The sequence below is a fragment of the Agelaius phoeniceus genome, chromosome 3 (genome assembly GCF_051311805.1).
Source record: "Agelaius phoeniceus isolate bAgePho1 chromosome 3, bAgePho1.hap1, whole genome shotgun sequence".
Taxonomy (NCBI): domain Eukaryota; kingdom Metazoa; phylum Chordata; class Aves; order Passeriformes; family Icteridae; genus Agelaius; species Agelaius phoeniceus.
The window spans coordinates 58,802,164-58,814,547 of record NC_135267.1 but is presented as its reverse complement, the minus strand read 5'-3'; the positions used below and the strand labels follow the sequence as shown (position 1 = coordinate 58,814,547).

Sequence of the window (12,384 nt, the reverse complement as noted above, 5' to 3'; positions counted from 1 at the left end):
CTGAGTTTGAAAGGTGCCCTGGTCCACTGTGCTTAGCATTCAGAGGGCTCTTCAAAGGGAGCGCTGGAAACTTCTGTTGATGCTGTCAATTTAAAGAATGTCCTCTGGATGCCAGGTAACTCCTCTACAGATGTATAATGAATCGCTTTCCTTAAATCGGACATTACCGCTGGATACTGGTCCTCTGCCCGAAACTCCTGACCGGAGCCCAGTGAATTATGGCACAGATTCCATTGTGCTTTGCAGGAACTAAAGCGTTCCAGTCCCTGCTTTCTGCGCCAAGCAGAAGTGTGTGGAAATGTGCTAAACTATTTTTTCTTTTTTTTTTCTTCAAGAAACAAAGGACTTTTATGTCACCTCTACTGCTTTAACTGAGTAACTTATTTCCAGGAGGAGATCTGAGGTTGAGTGTATAAATTAATGGCATTACAAGAGTTGATCAGCCCACACAGGGAAAATTTAACAGTGCATTTTAAAATGCTAGGGGACCCACCGACCCAGTAAGCCTCAGGGTGGATTTGTTTTTCCGTTGCAGTCCTACTTTCTCTTAGGTCATATACTTAGGCTTTTACACGTGTTAACTGCTGCAGTACTCTGAAGATCCCCACTAGAGCTCGTATTCTGCTCTGTGCCAGGGCAGATCTGAGGGAAATCACTGATCCCAGAGTCTTGTGCATTTAGAGCAGTCAGCACATCGCAGTTCGGAGGGCCACATCAGCACTGTTTGAGCTGGCTCACCCACTGCAGGAAATATCTTTGCAGAGTGAACTCTTCTTGGGATGGCCCCAGTCCAGCCCTCATTGAAGCTGGTGAATTGCTCACATTTTCTTAACTGAGCTTGGGTCAACTTAAAAAAAAAACCCATCAACTTTAAAAAAATCCAGTAACACTTAGACAAAGTGACATAGGACATTAATTTTTGGGTGGAAAACAACTATCTTCCTGTGGTATTGTGTTTGTCCTCTTTCTTCTTTTCTGCTGATGTGGCTTGGGGGTAGCTGTATGGTGACAGGTAACAGTCAGACTATGTGAGGGTGAGGAGGAGAGCAGCCACCCCTGTGTGGATTGCTGGATGAGAAAAGTGAGATGTTTTCTTTCCCCTTTGCTTTTCAGTCATGGTGAAAGGACGTTTTTCTTTTCCTGGTTATGAATAATCAGCAGAGGTTGAAAGCCTTAAGTTGCACAAAGGACTCCAAAGCTTAGATGCCTGGCTTTGCTGGTGAAGCTCTGCTTTCACCTTGTCAAATACACTCTGTTTCATAATCTATTTCAAATTGGGTGAAAAAACAAGATGGTGTATCTGAATTGCCCCAACCCTTAAAGCCAATACACAAAGTGGTTTACCTATTGGAAGATAGGATGTGGAAATCAGCACCTGCTGGTGGCATGAAGAAGAAAGAAGTGATCATGTTGCAAAGTATTTTTGAAAACAATAAATTTTTTCCTGGTGAAGGTCTGGCCATGATGCAGCCAGTACATGAACACTGCCACATGGATGTGGGGGTTTGCTCTCTGACTTCCCAGGTGCTTTCTGCAGAGCTGGCATTCCTCAGTCTTTCTGCACCCCTGGGCAGGATCCTGTCTTGGTTCCATGAGCTGACCAAGAAGGGCACCTGTAGAGTTGCCTTAGGATGTGTTTGCCATGTGTGCCCTGAACTTGAGTGTCACGGCTCAAGCAGTTGCATTTAGGAGTGTCCAATACAATAGGTTTTATGAATATGAATGTTTTACACCTCAAAAATGGAATTAAATTTAGAATTGCCAGCTAAGGAATTGAAATATAATGTGTCTTTTCCCCCCTGTTCTTTAATTAACTATAATTTTTTGCTACAAGTACAGCTGACATCTTGGAGGTAGGGCTTGGATGCTTATGGAAATGTATATTATACAGAGTGTTGTTTTCCACAGAAATGGCCACAGAGATCTAGGAACTGCATCTAGCTGAAGTACTTTTCTAGTCCTGATGGTGGTTTTGAGTGGAAAAGCACAGGGTGTCTGTAAACTGAGTTGCTCAGCTCTGAAATTGGGTTGCAGATTGCCAGTGGTGCAAGGTTCTTACCTCAAAGGACAATTAGTTGAGCTTAGGGAGCAGTTAAAGACTTCTTAAGACAGGAATCTGCTTTTTGAGAAGGATAAATGAACTGAGCAGTTCTTTTCTTCTGAACTGCTCTTCTGAGCAGTACTTTTTCTTTAACTTTTCATACTGTTTTGTCTGGTAAAGCAGTAGTAGTCTCAAGTACAGGGTTCAGAATCAGTAAGTCTCATTTTATGCTTAGAACTTAATTTAAAATAATAATAAAAACTAAAACACCACATTTCCCCTAAAAGAACTGCAAAAATCCTGCCGGTTTGCTGTTGCAATGCAGATTCTGATGATTTTTGGTCAAGTTGTCCATTGCAAAATTTCATTTACCAGCTACCATTTTTGGTCTTTTCTGATGACTTTGTTATCTCTTAGCAGATACAATTTCTGCCTTTCTGTTGCTTTGGCCATGGCTGGGCCACTGTACTCAGTCTCCCAGACTTCTGCCTGAAGTGAAAAGAGAGATTCATAGTTCCTTATAAACTATATGTATGTTGTCTACTGGCTGTGCCAAGTGTTATCTCTGCAGCAGAACACATTTTATAGGTCCAGTTTTCCAGTCCTGAAGTTATGGTGCACAAAGTGTAGAAAAGTTTTTGTTGACTGTGGAAGGCAAAAGGAAAAATCTGTACCTAGACTTGTGGTGGTAAATTGAAGTGCCTGATTTTTTGTGACCTCAAATTTCAATGACTTTTTGTACCTTAATAGGTTTGAGTTGTCTGGTATGTTTTCCCCTGCAGTTATAGATTGGTTGCTAGGGGTCAGTACTTCCCTTTTCTTCTGGAACTATTTTGTGTTTTCCTTTGCTAGATAATTGATGAGACCCTCTGAAGAATCTGTATGATTTGGCAAGTGCAAGCTGCCTCCTTGTGTGGTTGCTCAGAGGATGTTTTACCCTCAGCTTAGACCTTGTGCTTTGGGCTTACATAATTTGTAAAATGCTTTCCTACAGTACAGAGACATTTTGGCAATACTAGTGGACATTTCATTGTGAGAAGTCAGTCTCAAGGCTTTAATCAGCCCCGAATTTTTTAGGGCCAAGATACTGTACACAGATTCCTGCAGTTCTAAGTAATGTTGGATTTCTAGACTGAAGAGAGTGAAAGGGAGTGACACTTTCTCCTTTTCAAGACTATAAGAAAGCATTTTATTTTAATGTAATTGCAGGTTGATCTTTAGATGAGTTCTGAAGGTGATTACCAGTTGATTTAGTTTGACTAGAGTGGAAGTTCAGAGAGCTGTTAAATCAGTTTTGGAACAAAAGAGAAAATGCTTGCAGGGGTAAATAATGGGCAGATGAGGAAGACTCAACCTTAAGTTCAGTCAAGTACTTGGTAGCTAATTCTTTTAAGGCTGTTTAAGACTATTGTTCCTGGGGAGTTCAGTATCCCCACAGGAAGGGGCATCATTGGGAGATGAATGACTTAAATTATGCATGGGATTTATTACTTCCTCTTCCCATCCCTTCTCTTGTGAGTTTAGCTTGTTTAGGACAGTTCTGATTTTTTTGGTGGGATTTTTGTTGTTGGTGGTGGTGATTCTGAGGGATTTTTTTGAACAAGAATAAGCCTGGCCAGGAGGATAAAACCCTGGTTTTTAGGATACAATGAGTTTCTCTTGTTGCTTACTGTCTACAGTCCCAGGGTTATCCTTCTTGTGGAAATTCAGATTTTTTTTCCCAGAGCTAAGATGAGATCAGGAGACCAGGACAAGGGGATGCTGAGGTTCAGGGGCTGTGACTGCAGAAGACAGTGACTCTGTTGGGGAATTAAGGAGTGTGAAATGTCCTCCTGACTGGGAAGTGCCAACCCTTTGGCATGGCTAAACCTTGTGGGACAGCAACTTGGTGGGTACTTCTGTGGGGAGGTGTAAACTCAGCTTCATCTTCCCCTGTGTGGCTGAGGTCAGGGCCTTCAGCCTTATCCCAGACCAGGGATGGCTCCTGGGCTGTGGTAAGCTCCTGCTGTTACTCTTCATTTTTAATGAGAAGTCCCTTTCTTGTAAATCCTGGAACAGACTTCACACAAAAACACTGTGAAATTTTGATGGATCAGCAGTTATCAGCATTGACAATTTAACCATTGCTGATAACTCTATCTTGGGTGCCTTCAGACTCCTGCTGGTCAAACTGTGATGAGAAATGATAAAAAGAAACTGGAACTAACTAGTGAAATGGGAACAATGGTAGTAGAGTGTGGTACTACCATGAGGAAAGTAATTGAATCCTTGGAAAGCCACGGTTTTAAAATCTCAGCTGATCCCCTGCATTCAGCCTTAGGGTCGGTACAATTCTCTTTGCCTAAAACCACATTTGTTTCAGATTGAATACTTTCCATATGTCTTTCTGGCTGGGCTAGTTCCTTTTGTATCCTTCATCCCTTGCAACTCTCTATTTTAATTGCAGATGAAAGCTGCAGCTTTGACTGGGGAAGCAGAGCTGTTGGGCTGCAGTGTTCTTCCCAGAACATACAGGGCTGCTGAGAGAAAACCAGCACAGTGTGCTTCCACTGCAGCCTGTAAAAACTTCAGGCACCTGGGAGAGTGTGGCTGGTTGAGGGGAGATGTTATTTCCCTCAGCCAGGGCTGGGATGCTCAGGAGAAATGTTGAGATCTGGGGATGTGGTGGCTACCAATGGCACATGGGCTCCAGTGAGAGCCTAAGGGAATGGGGCTGGCTCAATCTGACAAACAGGAGGATAGGGAAACATATCTCAGCAGCCCGCTGCTCCTTGATGGGAGCCTGCAAAAAGTCACTTCTTGGTGGGAGCAAGGCACATGTAGCCCTGTAATGCTGGGCAGCAGCTGCAGGTAGCTGTTTGGGAGGTTTGGGTTGGACATGAGGAAAATGTATGAGAAATAGCAAGGCAGCAGGACCAGAAAAGGGATCATACCCCTGCACTTGGACTGGTGATACTCAGCTACTTTGAGTTCTGTGTCCAGTTTTGGGCCACTCACTACAAAAAAGTCATTGAGGTGCTGGGGGAAGTCCAGAGAATGGCAGTAAGGCTGGGAAAGCTCTGGAGCACAGGTCTTATAAAGGAATGTTGTGGGAGCTGGAGTTGTTAAGAATAGGTGAGAAAAGGTCTCAGGGGAGACCTTGTTAATCTCTACAATTGCTTGAAAGGAAGTTGTAACATGGTGGGAGTCAATCTCTTCTCCCAAGTTGCAAGTGACAGAACAAGAGGAAATGGTCTCAAGTTGCCCAAAAGGAGGTTTAGATTGGATACTAGGAAATTTTTTTTCACTAGAAGAGCTGTTAAGCCTTGAACCTGTGTGACTTCTTAAAAGACTTGTCAGCAAATGTTAAAAAATACCCAACTTGCATGAGATACCTTTTACAGTGCTCAAGGGATCATATAATGAGAGTTTGGGAAGTGAGGAATGAAGGCATGTGCAGAACAGATATTTTAGAGAACAGAACAATTAGAGGTGGGTTTAGGAGAAAAGAACCTGCTTTTAATAGTAAAACTGCTCTGTGCTTCATTTTACACTGAACTTTAGCTCTTCCCAAAAAATAATGTACCAGTGTGCCTGAAGTGGGGAAAGGGGGTTTAAAAAAGAAAAAAGGAAAAGATTTAAAAGGAAAGCTACAAGACATCCCCAGTTTCTGGCAGGAGTCCTTGTATTACGATATGTTTTCACTTTCAAGGTCTTGCACCAGTCTGTCTGAAGGGCCTGGGAAAAGGCACTGTTGAGTATTGTACATCCCACTTGGAAAGCTTGTTGTGACTCCAATTTGGTTTTATAGAAACAATTAAAAAGCTGTAAAATTATGCCCTTTGTTCTGATCTTCATAGATGTGCTTCCAACAAACATATGTGGAGTGCCAATATCATGTGCTCCATAGTAACTATCATGGGGTTTGTGTGTGTGTTTGCTTATTTTGTGAAGAGAGAGGCATGCCAAGCAGACCTCTGAGAGTGCGAGCCCAGTCTCCAGACAGCAAGTTACCTTTTCGGTGGAGACCCCCTTATGGAGCAGGCTTCAGGGGTCCACACAGCAGATCCCAAGGCTATCCCCGTGGATATGGAGAGAGCAACCGAAGGATGAGCTATGCTCCGATGCTGCAAGAGCGACAAAACCAGGAAGCAAGAAAACTGGGTGAGTGAAATTTCCCTGAGAGCACCTGGCTTAGCTAGCACACTGCTGTAGTCCCCTGCAGCTGCTAGGTGAGCACATATCATGTGCTGTCCTAGGTATCAAAAACCCTTCTTCCTCTGTGTCTTTGCAGAGTGAGGGTATTATGTAGAGAATTGTGTAGAAATTGTAGGAGAACTCAATGCTATGTTAAAGAGACACCATATGCAAGTTTGTCATATTAACACCTGAAGGAAAGGGTGGAGAGAAGAGCCATAGCTCAGATTCTGCTTGCATGTGGTGAGACCACTCTGAAATCCATTCTTTCTTATAAATGAAAAAGGTTACAGGAAACCTTCTGTTTTTTCCCTGCATGCACAGCCTCTGAATCAGTTCATGTGGTTTCACTACCATCAAGGAGCTCACAAGGAAGGAGCCAACCTGTCTATAGGTCATCTTTAACTAAAAGAAAAGTCACAGGTATGTTTCTTTCACATCCACTGTCAATGAGTGGAGACAATTGGATGCAAAGAGATAGGTTTGAGATTTTTACACGGAAAGTCTTTTGATGCTAGAGCTACTATGTTTTTCTCTTTGTGGTAAAGAGCTTGATGGATATCTCTAATTCTCTAATTCAAGCAGGATTAATAAAATAATACAATTTTGTAACACAGTGGGTTGAGTTTCTGAGGTCCTGTTTTTTTTTTTTTCTTTAATCTTCTCCTCTCTATCTACCGACAAATGTTATGCGTTGCAGTAACTGCATGAGAAGACTTGATTAAATCAAAGCCAGGCCCCCCAAAATGATATGCCTTCTTTCTCTCAGATCTATAACCCCTTTTTTGAAGGGTTGATTACCAGAACCATCAACCCAGCAAAAGTTTTCACTTACCTTGGAAAGAAGTGATTGCATGCTGCTGCCACGGTTAAAAAGGATGACTGAGATTCTGAGTCATCTCCATGCCAGTGTGCTTTTTCACCCCCTCACACTGTGATGTGAATGGCATGGGAATGGCAAAGTGTTTAGGAGGTTTTGATGGTGATAAACACCTATGCCAGAACTGAGAATTGTGGTTGAACTGTATTGAAATCCCATCTCACACCTTTTCCTTTCTCATGCTCACTTTCTTTCTTCAGGTGCTCCCATTGCAAAACTTTGTCAATAGGCCCCCTAAGCTATTTGTGGGTAGTAGATGGGTCCTCTTGGCCATTTTGTATGGTAGCTGTTTGGCATGGAAAACCTGGAACTGTCTGAAAACCCTGTGCATTAAAACCTGTTTGGAAGAGGGGGAATGTGCCTCCCTGCTGCCTGCCATTTCTGCAGGCAGTGCTGGGTTTTGGGCTAATGCCCTTCTCTTGCTGAAGAGAAGAGCAATCTCTCCCTGAATTTCAGTCATATATGAGTAAGATCCCTAGAGACTGAGATCATCCTCCAGAGTTTACTGGCTCCTTTCCTTTCCTGAGACATTGATATTTTTTCCGATGTTTCTTGTCTATAAAACTCTGTCTGGAAGGTCATGCCTTGTACATTCTGTGCCTTTGGGAGACTTGGAAATAGTTGTCATTACACTAGTAAGGAAAAGTAATAAATCTCTCATTAGCCAGTAGATAGACTAGACTAAAACAACTTTGATGGACAGATAGAAAAGGGAACCTCATCAAAATTAAATACCTCAAAATATCAAATTAGTTTCACTTAATTTTAAAATTTTGTAAATTATTTGCAAAAGGTACTCTGATATGTCAAAACAGCCCACTTCAACGATTTTTTTCTTTTTTTTCTTGTATACCATAAAAAAATTAAAGCTGAATTCAAACAATCTGTTTGAAGCACTCAAAACCATAAAATATACATTAATTCTCCCTTGTGAAAAAATTTTTGAGGAATGTTTTATTTTATTGCCCTTCAAAATGAAACCTGATTTTAAAATCTTAGAATTTTCTTTAAGACAAAATTTCTGCTCTCCAGGTACCTCTCGCAGTGCATTTGCCAGAGATAGTGAATATCAGTGTGTTAATAAAACATTAGCTGTGAGTAACAGTTTGGAGACGAGTAGAATATTGAAGGACTGTCAAATGTATTAGTACTGTGGCCTTGCAGGCACACAGCTAACAAAAGAAATTATCTTTCCATGAAATACCATCAGTAATCAATGTAATTAGTTTTCTACTCCCACCTGTATCTCTAAATCAACTGTGCTGAGTGAATATTATGGTGTCAGTTGAAGACATTTGCTGTTTTTAAAGAGAACTCCAGTGTTGTTAATGATATGCTGTTCTGTTTTGCCTTTTCAGAGGAGGAAGAGGTGGAGGTGGCACAAGACATAACTGTTCGAGTTATGTCCTCTCAGTCTGTGCTTGTTACTTGGACAGACCCACTGTATGAAAAGAGGAAGGCTGCAGCAAATAGGTACTTAGCCCTGGGTTTTTAAATGGGTACTGAAGGGGAACTGCTGCCAAAGCTCTACTGAATGCTTTTGCATTCATTTAATTGCTGTTGGTTATGAGAAAAATTTAGCTTGCCTCCTAGTGCCCTGCTCATTAGCATTTAGAGACCTGTGTGAGTGTTGTACTACAGGGGTTTACATCTCTTCTGAAATGTTGCCAGCACCAGCTCTGGTATTTATTTGGCTGTTCCAGTCTTGGTGTATCACCACAGCCAGCAAATCCCCAAAGATGCATGGGCAAAGGAGTGGGGGACAGGGCACAGCCCACAGAGGTGAGGTGTTGGGTTGAGTTGTCAAAACAGACTACAGCTTTGAGATGACCATGCTGTGGGTGGAGTGGGAAAGACACATTCTGCAGTGGGAAAGACACCCATCATTGCACCCTGCATCCTCTGACCCTCCAGAAACCCCTTGCAGCTGATGCTGAGCAGGCTGGGGCTCCTGTGAGTGAGACCTTGGCTTGTGGCAGCATGCTGTAGCAGTTGGAGACCAAAACAAACAAGGAAATGGGCTGGAAACTGCCAAAGATCTGAAAGCACTAGATTGTGTTGCTCGGCCTGGGAACACTGAAGAACTGTGCAAACTGGGGCTGAAGTGCCCTGAGAGTCACAGCAGGAAAACTAGCAATTTTAGATGTTCTCTATTTCTTTGTGGAAGCAGTTATCAAGGCAGACAGGTGGGAACTGAGCTACTGGTGCTGCTCTGGGAGCAAGGGCCTGCCAGCAATCCAGCCATGCTCATAGCCATGGGGCAGTGAAATAGTGGTGTGGAACCACCCAGCATGCCTGGCTCAGTTCAGGAAATCCTGCAGCTTTCCCCCAGGGAAAAGGATGTTTTGAATAAGTATCTTGAAAGAGCCATCTTGGAGAATCCATCCTTTGGGGTGAAAGCAATCACACTCCATTAGAGAAAGGAAAAAAACATGCAGGGCTTTGTGGTTGGTACTTTGTTGTTTGCACTTTGGTAGGTTCCTCCCTAAGCCCCAGCAGGCTCTTGAGGGCAAAGCATCCCTGTCCCACTCTGGTTCTGCTATTGCTGGGCTCCCACATGCTCACTTTCCTTTTCCTGTGTTTCTGGTGCCAGGCAGTACAATGTTCGCTATCGGGAAAAGGGGGAATCGGCGAGGTGGGATTACAAACAGGTGCCCAACCGGCGGGCACTGGTGGAGAACCTGCTGCCAGACACTATGTACGAGTTTGCCATCCAGATCTTGGAGGGAGAAAAGGAAGGCAAATGGAGCGTGTCCGTTTACCAGCGGACCCCAGAGGCAGGTATGCATTCAGAGGGTCCTTGGGCTAACACAAGGCATAGGGTTTGAGCTGTGGAACAGGGCTGACTTGAGGGAAAGCCAGAACGAGACAAGCGATTGCTTGGGGCAGCAGAGGGTTGAGAGTGTGGGAAAGGCCTCAGTGCTGCTGCCTGCATCCCTGTGGTAGTGAAGCACACCAGGAGAGCATACTCAGCTGCTCTTGTGGTACAAGGAGAACAAGGGGAGGCAGCGCAGGTATTTTTGTGGGATGGTTCACCACCTTGGATCCCTGCAGCTAGATGTGCCCCTTCCTTTTAAGAAGAGCAACCTGGCTTCCATTCCTCTTTGTGGACCGCAAATTTAAATCCTCCCTTCACCATGGAGAAGCTGTCATGCCCCTTTGGTACAGGGAAATGCTCCATAGCAAACAAATTACTGTGTCATTCCGGCTAAGCCACAAAAGCAGTCTTGTGCAGACCTCCTGTTTTTAAAATTATGAAATAAAATTTCACTATGGCAGTCTGAGAGAGAGATGTGACAGAGACAAGCATGGACCTGAGCCATGTGTACTCTTCACGTTTATCTTTGAAGTAGCTGTATAGGAATCTCTGCTATGGAGCAAAAGGTGTACGCTGTGTTGATTCTTACTTGCCTCTTCTGTGTATGGCTGTTTCCCAGCTCCTGCCAGCGCACCTGAAAATTTGGATGTTTGGCCATTAAAAGGGAAGCCAACCTCTGTAGCAGCATCCTGGGATGCTCTTCCAGAGAGTGAAGGAAAAGTCAAAGGTGAGTCTTCACTGTTGGTTTCTAACTCCCTCAAGGACCTGTTGTTCTCAAAGGCAGAGTGCTGCCCTGCAGTAAGCTGGAACCTTGGCTGTGCCAGGATTCTTTCACTTGATTAAACCCAAGCAAGAATTTCATGTTTCCAGCCCAGTGTCTCCACAGTGCCACTGAGAAGCCACTGTCACTCTCTGCCTGCAATCCCACAGAGGTTCCTGGGGTATCGTGCATGCACATTTTATCTCTTCTTCCATTAACAGGCAGGTCAAAATGAGGCTCAAGAAGGAAGTTTCCAGAAATATTTTAAAGAATTAGTTGTAGAGGAAAAGGTTGGGTAGTTGCCAAGAAAGTGAGTGGGTTTATGTTGTGTTTTATTTCTCGTTTGTCATGGAAGGAAATCCCCAGCTTAAGAAGCAAACACAAATCTGATTTCAGAAGATCTCATGCATAAATCTTGTGTACTATAGTGTTATTGGACATAGCAATAAAGATAGTTTGCCAGTTGGCTAAGATTTGCATAGAATTAAAGAAAAAGCAAAAGCTCCTTCTAGGATTTTTTCCCTGTTTCCCTCCAAAAATTAAGCTGATTTTTCAGCCTCCCGTTCTTCAATGGTTAACAAGATTGTGTTCTCAAATTACCCAAGTTTTTGAAGGTCCCTTATCAGCCTACAGCATCTCAGGATTTGAAAAATCATTGGCGTGGAGGGAGGTACACCGTGTCTGCAAGACCTGCTTTATGTGTTCTTCGGGACAGTGGTGGAATTCCTTCCTTTTTTGAAGTCAGTAGAAGTCTTGCCAATTACTTCAATGGAGCTGCAGTTGTGTCCAAGAATCATTATTTCTGTTAGAAAGGTCATGCAGGGACATTATCTGATATTTCAAGTCTCCTCCTAATTTTGACCAATCTGTAGCCCAGTTTTGTCTGCATTGTTATTAGATCACTCATCCAAGGCAATCATTTTAAAGATACCTAATATTTAAGGGCTGAATGCTTATACACATCTAATATATCATTGTTTGAGTATGAAGTGTTACAGGAGATGTCGTATTTTTTAACTAAATAAATGGCAAGATATTTTTACTGGCTAAATAAAATCACTGAATTAGCGTTTCATGGTCATTTTGATACCATGTGGTAATCAGGAATTCTTGTCTTTTGATCCTTTTGTTTTTCAATCCTGTCCTTTATGTATTTATACCACATATTAAAATAATGGGAAAAAATGTTCTCCAGTAGTCATTTAAGAGTTATCAGAAGCTACACCAGTGTCTCTGCCATGGAAGCAATGCCTGTGTAAAAAGAAGGAAAAGAAAAAAGAATCAAAGAAAAAGGATTCATGCCTTCCAATACCTTGATTTGTTTTCCAGTGGAGCATTAAATTTATTTGCATATAAAATATCAATGATTTTTAACTTGATTTTGATGAACTGTGCATGACTTTTTTCCTAACACAATAAACATGGGGACACTTTCAGAAAAAAAAAAAGATGTCATTATATTCTAGATTTTTCTCATTGTGGCACTGTGGCTCCTTAGGTATTATTGTGGGTTTTTGTGTAGAGTAGGCAGACCGTGAAATTTCTTATCAAAACCCTGGTTTTGTCTGATACCTGTGCCTCTTACAGAGGATTTGAAAAGAAAACAGAGCTTGCACATATCTGACATCTCACCTGCACTTCTTGGGAGTATAATGGGAAGATTCCTCTTCATGCCCAGAATTGTTCTTATAGGGGTGAAATTTCTCTCA

General features: G+C 42.6%; 1 protein-coding gene across 2 annotated transcripts in view; it reads left to right on the top strand.

Moving 5' to 3' along the window:
* Window positions 1-12,384, top strand: part of FNDC1 (fibronectin type III domain containing 1) — a 63,259-nt gene that overhangs the window by 17,271 nt on the left and 33,604 nt on the right. For both annotated transcript variants that reach the window (XM_054630728.2, XM_077175358.1), the window contains exons 2-6: window positions 5,975-6,184; window positions 6,542-6,640; window positions 8,456-8,570; window positions 9,691-9,878; window positions 10,535-10,642. In XM_054630728.2, coding sequence (XP_054486703.2) covers window positions 5,983-6,184; window positions 6,542-6,640; window positions 8,456-8,570; window positions 9,691-9,878; window positions 10,535-10,642 — 712 coding nt within the window. In that variant the 5' untranslated portion in view covers window positions 5,975-5,982. The remainder of the gene's footprint in view (window positions 1-5,974; window positions 6,185-6,541; window positions 6,641-8,455; window positions 8,571-9,690; window positions 9,879-10,534; window positions 10,643-12,384) is intronic.